At 39.4% G+C, this 8,110-nt stretch overlaps 1 protein-coding gene across 1 annotated transcript; it reads right to left on the reverse strand.

Annotated features, from left to right (window-relative positions):
• Window positions 1–965: 965 nt before the first annotated feature.
• On the reverse strand, window positions 966–4,598 carry LOC306935172 (uncharacterized protein). The gene is made up of 6 exons (XM_079518085.1): window positions 4,497–4,598; window positions 4,213–4,373; window positions 3,901–4,121; window positions 3,359–3,506; window positions 2,057–2,163; window positions 966–1,438 (listed from the first exon to the last, which is right to left on the reverse strand). The coding sequence occupies exons 3-6, from the start codon at window positions 4,110–4,112 to the stop codon at window positions 1,261–1,263; spliced, it is 645 nt and encodes a 214-aa protein (XP_079374211.1). The 5' UTR covers window positions 4,113–4,121; window positions 4,213–4,373; window positions 4,497–4,598; the 3' UTR covers window positions 966–1,260.
• Window positions 4,599–8,110: the final 3,512 nt, after the last annotated feature.

The raw sequence follows: 8,110 nt of genomic DNA on the forward strand, positions 1-8,110 counted from the left end.
TGTGCACGTGCGTGTGCGTGCGTGCGTGCGTGCGCACAGTGGAACGGGGTGTGTTTATTATTATTATTATTATTATTATTATTATTATTATTATTATTATTATTATTATTATTATTATTATTATTATTATTATTATTATTATTATTATTATTATTATGCCTAGTAGTAGTAGTAGTAGTAGTAGTAGTAGTACTATTAGTATTGCCTGAACTGTAGGTACCATTATGCTTCTAAACCATAGAGTTGTTCTAAACTACATTTCCTGTATGCAGGTTGATGACATCACGGGGCAGGAGGGTTGAGGCCGCACCCCCAAGCAAGATCTGTGCCAAAAGAAATCTGAAACTTTTTGGCACCTGAAAGTGAGCAAAGTGAGAAGCGAAAAAAAAAACACACCTGAAAACAAAAAAATATGATTTGAATCTGTAAAAATAAGATCTGAATGAAAAAAAAAGATCTGAATGAAAAAAATAAAATCTGAAACTGAAAAAATATATATATACTCAAAAATCTAAATGTATATTAAAGTTAAAAATTAAACTGAAAAAAACTTTTGAATACAAAAAAAAACTTTTGAATAAATCTTGGTATTTTTCAAGTTCAAGAAAAAAAATAAGAGACTTTCAGGTTTTTTTTAAGTTCAAGAAAAAAAATAAGAGACTTTCAGGTTACATTTTTACTTTTCAACTTAAATTTTATTTTTTTCGATGGAACAGTTTCTGTTAAACGATCAAACCTTTTGGCGCAATAATAGCTCCATAGCCAGTGGCCATACACATTTTTTTGACTTGAGATCTACTTTTATGAATGACCAGTCCAGCTCTTCAAGATCTACCCACCAAAAAAATATTATCCCATTGCTAAAAATATGTAAAAAAAAATATATATATATATATATCTGTATATACCTGGCGGAAATATACCTGAATAACGGAGCTGGCGTTACACTGAATAATGCATTTTATTAACTGTACAATAATGTGAAAACATTGAGGGCTGGATATGAGCCTATAGACCCAAGGCAGAGTACTGATGAATAGTCTGTGTGGAAGTGTGGAGGCAAGTGGAGTGCTTGTAAGCTCCATCCTAGCAAACACACACACCACGTCCACCCTATTCTGATTCTGGTTTAGTGGGATGAGGAGTTTTGTGATTTTTGTTATATATATATTTCGGGGAATGTCATGTGTTCTACCTGCACAGCCTTTGTGATCTACTGGTCTGGTAGATCGCAATCTACCTTTTGGGCAACGCATTAAGTTACGACAGGGAGAGTTTGCCCAGGGTGTCGTCCAGGCTGTGATTTGTGGACTTTGCCGGATAGAAGTCTTCCAGGGTGATCCGTGTGTTCCAGCCTTGGTTCAGAGTGAACTTGTAGACACTTACGATGAGAGCAGGAAACATCTCCATCAGGTCAATGTCAGCAGCAGCCTCAGCACTGTAAACACACACAGCAGTGACCACTGAACAGAGACAGAGTACAGCCATATATACACTCAGTTCAAAAGGCATAGCACCAATAAGAAGTCCTTGCAGTCTTGTTTCCATTTAGGCCCTATGTGCAATCAATTCATAGACATGACATGAAGGGGGACAGCATGTAATTCAGACATGCGTCCGCATGTCGGACTAGCGTCTGCTCCCTTTATTTGTAGTTGTTACGTCCACACCAAAGAGGTCCAGGTGTTATTTTGTACAAAAGCGCATTATTGGTGATTTGCCCTACCATAAGCCCTAAATGAATTGCATTGAATTGAATGGGGTGTTGTCCTAATATTTTTATTTTATATATCCTCTCTTCATAATGTAAATAGTATCCAAAGCGGCGCACTTTACTACTTATTTCGATGGAAACAAGCTAATTAGCACAAAAACCCAACCCCCATTGAGGACTTATGGTAGGGGAAATAGCCAATAATGCACTTTTGCACAAAATAACACCTGGACCTCTTTGGTGGGGACGTAACAGCTACAAATAAAGGTAAGAAAGCCTTCTAGGTAAAATTATTTTTTAGCTGCACCACTTTGTGTTTTGTTGTGATCAAATTCAACGTACTGGTGCTGATGGAGATTGCGTATGAAGCGCAGCAGTCCAAACACATCATCATGGTAGGGAAACCTCTTCCTCCTGTTGTCCATCTCCTCAAACACCTTCTGTGGCAACTGGAAAAACACACAACTTCAACATGAAACAGACCTGTTGTCTAATATACACACACATACACACCTGAACCCTACATGATTTAGTCTCTAATGGACACACCTGAACCCTACATGATTTAGTCTCTAATGGACACACCTGAACCCCACATGATTTAGTCTCTAATGGACACAAAGACACACCTGAACCCCACATGATTTAGTCTCTAATGGACACACCTGAACCCTACATTATTTAGTCTCTAATGGGCATATATGTGGACATATATGCATATTATACACAGTTACCACATTGTTACACCCCTATACACATGATTTAGTCTAATGGCCTACATTATACACATGATTTAGTCTAATGGCCTACAGTATACATATGATTTAGTCTAATAGACAACATTATACATATGATTTAGTCTAATGGCCTACAGTATACATATGATTTAGTCGAATGGACTACATTATACACATGATTTAGTCTAATGGACTACATTATACATATGATTTAGTCTAATGGACTACATTATACATATGATTTAGTCTAATAGACTACAGTATGTATGATTTAGTCTAATGGACTACATTATACATATGATTTAGTCTAATGGACTACATTATACACATGATTTAGTCTAATGGACTACATTATACACATGATTTAGTCTGAAAACACACCTCTTCCGACCGTAGCACTTGCACTAGCCTTGACAACCTTACAGGCGTAACTCCTAACTTAGATAGCATTTTATATAGACATAGCACTATATAGTATATATGCATAGTTTAATTATATAGATATTCCACTGTTAGGTTCTTAGCTTACATATGATTCATGATGACTATTTTTATGTATATGATGTATTACCATGTTTTTTGTTCTTGCTTAATGTATGTCGCTCTGGATTAAGAGCGTCTGATAAATGCCTAAATTGTAATGGACATATATGTGTATATTATACACATGATTTAGTGTAATGGACATATATGTGTATTTTATACAGATTTAGTGTAATGGACATATATGTGTATTTTATACAGATTTAGTGTAATGGACATATATGTGTATTTTATACAGATTTAGTGTAATGGACATATATGTGTATTTTATACAGATTTAGTGTAATGGACATATATGTGTATTTGATACAGATTTAGTGTAATGGACATATGTGTAAGTATATTATGAACATGATTTAGTCACCTTGTGTTTCATGGTGTGTTTCCATGTGCTGAACAGTCCCTCCTCAGCACACTGGTTCCACACAGCCATGACGTTGTGGCGCTCAGGGTTTTCATAGTGCTTGTCGATTTCCTTCTCATTCGCAATCTTTTGCAGGAAATCAATTCTCCTGGAAGAATTTACAAAACAAAGACATATTGTGCAAAAAAGAAAACATCATGTTGGTAGAAAACTTACTGTTGGATCAAAAGGTTTACTTTAAAACCATGTTTGGGGCATGATATTATTGGCAGAAAAAAGAATCAATAGCCAAATTAGCTGATCTACAAGCTCCAAACGTGTTGTGACCCGTTGTGAGCTTGTAGATGTGCTATTTATTTAATTTGCACTGTTGAAACCAGAGCTTAAGAGAATAAAATGAGCTGTGGTTGTGATTATGCCATGATATGAAGTATTGATTAAAGCTACTACTACTACTACTACTACTACTACTACTACTACTACTACTACTACTACTACTACTACTGTATGTGTAATGGAACATATGTACATATTTCTAGTACGTTTTGTTTGTCCAGAAGTAGGGATGAGCCAAGCATTCCTCCACTTTAGGTCTTTTCTTTGGGTCTTCATGGATCATCCTCTCGATGAGATCCTTGGCAACCACATCCTGAACGTGATCCAGGTTGTAGATTCCATCGTAGATGTTGGTTTCACATCTAAAGTCATCACCGAAGGGATGGTGTCCTCCAGATAGGATGTAATACATCAACATCCCAGCCACCTGACAAAAGGAGCATGGAAATGAATTGCATCATTTTTATATTGTTCTCATTTATTTAATTGTTCTCAGTCAGATTTTCCTTTTTATTAACCTGGATATCAGCACTTCTTTTAGCAATATCACTGTGAGCAGGTATCGTCTCCTTTGCCTTCCAGCATCTCGTTCCTGCATTGCTTGTGTGGAGGGTTGTTCGTCCTTCCTGCAATCGTCGGCTTATTCCAAAATCTGCTAATCTTGCTTTATTTTTAACATCTATAAAGCAAATTGGGTAGATCAATACAATAAACAGTGTTTACTATTGATGGAAATTACATGAATTGTATGTTTCATTCTCTGAAACTGTAGGATATGCTCTTAATCTATTCTGTATCTTACCAATCAAGACATTCTGGGGCTTGATATCCCGGTGGAGAATTTGAGGATACTGACAATGAAGAACATTTAAGCTATTGAGAACCTGCTTTGCAAGACCCTTCATTTCACCAAGGCTGTCTTCAGTGAAGTTACATTTAATGTATTCTTCCAGTGTGTATTCACATAACTGAAGACCAAGGTATCCATAGTGCTCATCCTCTGCAAAGTCGACATATCGTACAATCGAAGGATCATCAAGCTCTGGAAGACGTAAAAATCCTTCCTCATTCTTCAGCACATCACAGTTGTATATGGGCATTCTCTTAACTGCAACTTCAGTGCCGTCATGTCTTAACCCCAAGAAGACCTCGGTTCCATCACTTCCCTTTGCAATGCGGAATTCATTATCTTTCACAAACACAAGACTCCCAACTTTGATCACTTTACTTTCATCTATGTCTGCAAGCTTCTCTAACTGTTGCTTCCATCTTTTACTGATTGGGTGCCATTTCCGTGGTTTTGATGACACACTGGCTATGGGATGGATAGGTTGTGCTTTTGGTGACACACTGGCTACAGGGTGGATAGGTTGTAGTTTTGGTGACACACTGGCTACGGGGTGGATAGGTTGTGGTGTTGGTGACACACTGGCTTCGGGGTGGATAGGTTGTGGTTTTGGTGACACACTGGCTTCGGGGTGGATAGGTTGTGGTGTTGGTGACACACTGGCTAAGGGGTGGATTGGTTGTGGTGTTGGTGACACACTGGCTACGGGGTAGATAGGTTGTGGTGTTGGTGACACACTGGCTACGGGGTGGATAGGTCGTGGTTGTGGTGACACACTGGCTACGGGGTAGATAGGTTGTGGTTGTGGTGACACACTGGCTACGGGGTGGATAGGTTGTGGTTGTGGTGACACACTGGCTACGGGGTGGATAGGTTGTGGTTGTGGTGACACACTGGCTACGGGGTGGATAGGTTGTGGTGTTGGTGACACACTGGCTACGGGGTGGATAGGTTGTGGTGTTGGTGACACACTGGCTACGGGGTGGATAGGTTGTGGTTTTGGTGACACAGTGGCTACGGGGGGGATAGGTTGTGGTGTTGGTGACACACTGGCTACGGGGTGGATTGGTTGTGGTTTTGGTGACCCACTGGCTACGGGGTGGATAGGTTGTGGTTGTGGTGACACACTGGCTACGGGGTGAATAGGTTGTGGTTGTGGTGACACACTGGCTACGGGGTGGATAGGTTGTGGTTGTGGTGACACACTGGCTACGGGGTGGATAGGTTGTGGTGTTTGTGACACACTGGCTACGGGGTGGATAGGTTGTGGTTGTGGTGACACACTGGCTACGGGGTGGATTGGTTGCACATGTGAACTTTCAGTCAGACCAGATTCCTCAACAGGAACCGTTGTTGGCTCATCTGCATCAACATGAACTTCATCTTTCAGCTTCTCTTGCTTTATTTTTTTTATCCTTCTCTTCTTCTTTTTGGTTCCTGACAGCTCCGTGTTGGCAGTTGTAGAAACATCACGCTCTGAGATTGGCGTGTTTAGATACTTTTCCAGTTCTCTAAGCTCTTTTTTCAGGATATTATCCCTCGACATTTCTGCAGAAGCAATAATATCCTCAGGCACATGATCTATTCCCACTGATGCAAAGATGTCAGTGGCATGTTCACATGGAAGCAGGTTTGCCAGTATGCCATATGTAATCATTCTCACATCAGAGGAGTGCTCTTTCTTCACAAAAGGAACAATCGTTGTGACCAATGTAACCATGAGGTTCTGATTCCAGTCATCTTTAACTTTAGTTTTTTGTGCGATCAAATATAGTGTCATCAGAACTCTATGCTGTATAACTGCTACAACCTGTGCATGTATATTGCTGTATATTTTTGAAAGACGCTTGTCTGCATTTTCAATGTAGAAGTTAATCTTGTCATTGTCCTTCAACCACTTAATACTTCTCTGACGATACTCTTCTTCTGGTGGTCCGTTAACAGAAAAGAGCATGTCAATCATGGTCAGATGGTACTGAGGATCCTCCTCCAGCATGTAACGATCAAACATGCTGAAAACTTCTGTTGGTGTTTTCTGTTGCATAGCAATATGGATATCTATAAAACGTTTAATTTTAGAATAATAGTCACCGTCGCTCAATGAAAGCTCATGCATCATGTCAGATATTTGTAAATTTAAAATAACATGAGCAGGATGTTCAGCAGAGAATGGTTGTATAATCCCTCCAGCTTTGTTTAGGACTTTTACAATATCACCTCTCTTACTGATGGCAGCAACCTGAATTGGTGTCATAGTGCGGGGACCTTCTGCAAAAGCATTTGGATTTGCTCCTGCTTTAATCAGTTTGTGCACAAAATCAAGTGGTGTTTTGTAAAAGGGGGCATAATGCAGAGGGGTCCAGTGCTTCGTGGAGAACTGATCTGGGTTTGCACGCTCTTTCAGAAGGAATGCAAAAATTTCCTCCTTGTGAAACGCCACAGCAGCACTTAAAGGACATATATGACTGTTGAGCTCTTTGCATGGGTAAAGGCCATTGATGTCTTTGCCTCGGATTGATTTCTTGAACTTCTTGAGGTCGCCACTCATAATGAGCTGTATTATGGGATGTGTTTCTGTTGGGACAGATGTGGTCCCTGGTGGAACCTCTCGGAGCTCATTATTCATGCTCTGTGCTACCGGATCCATTTCTTTGCTTCAGAATAGCTGTGGGTGGAAGAAAAAAGTGTTCAATACATTTATTCAAACATGTATTATGTATTTAACTGAAGAAAGGTTCCGTTTTGGAAATGTAAGGTTGCTGTGTAATCATTGGTTGAAAGAAAGTAATTTACTCAAGTACTGAATATCATTTTGAGGCACTTGTTTCAATACTTCATACTTCTACTCCACTACATCAGAGGCAAATGTATTTACTGAGTTACTTATAGAGTTCACATTGTGAGCTTGTAGATCGGCTATGTTTGAAAGATTTTTGACAAAAAAAACCTTTTGAAATGAGACATTCTGCAGAATGAGTCAGCTACTTTTACTTTTGATATGTTAAGTACATTTTGATGACAATACATCTGTACTTTTGCTTGAATACAATTTTCAATACATGACTTATTACTTTCTTAGTAAGTATTTATTCATTGTAGTAGATACATGAAAAAAAAACCTTTCCATCCTGTGTGTAATTGTTAAGGTTTAGGGCCGAAGGTCGCAGTTAACTATGAAACCTTGTGCTTTTTGTCACGTCACGTCACTCACAATCCCCATACATTTTTGTCACTAATTTTGTCACGTCACTCACAATGATACCTGTCCATTCACTGATACCTGTCCATTTAAACTCAGACGGACCTGCCCCAAAGTTTTTTGTGCAGCCACAGGTATATGGCAACAGGCCCTATACCTGGGCCCTCATCAAACCCTGTACACTCAAGACACTGCCACCGCTGCCACACTTAGATCTCCATATATGGAGCTGACCTGTTCTGACATTCCATATGTTGATCTGACCTCATCAAACCCTGTACACTCAAGACACTGCCACCGCTGCCACCCTTAGATCTCCATATATGGAGCTGACCTATTCTGACATTCCATATGTTGATCTGACCTCATC

Source organism: Electrona antarctica (genome assembly GCF_951216825.1).
Source record: "Electrona antarctica genome assembly, chromosome: 13".
In the NCBI taxonomy this organism is placed as follows: Eukaryota; Metazoa; Chordata; class Actinopteri; order Myctophiformes; family Myctophidae; genus Electrona; species Electrona antarctica.

Excerpts from the sequence above, each read along its gene's own strand:
- LOC306935172 (XM_079518085.1), bottom strand. The coding sequence starts at position 4,112 with ATGTTGATGTATTACATCCTATCTGGAGGACACCATCCCTTCGGTGAT. Across the intron at positions 2,164-3,358 it reads AACACACCATGAAACACAAG|TTGCCACAGAAGGTGTTTGA; the intron begins GTGACTAAATCA and ends GTGTTTTTCCAG. Across the intron at positions 1,439-2,056 it reads CGCAATCTCCATCAGCACCA|TGCTGAGGCTGCTGCTGACA; the intron begins GTACGTTGAATT and ends GTGTGTTTACAG.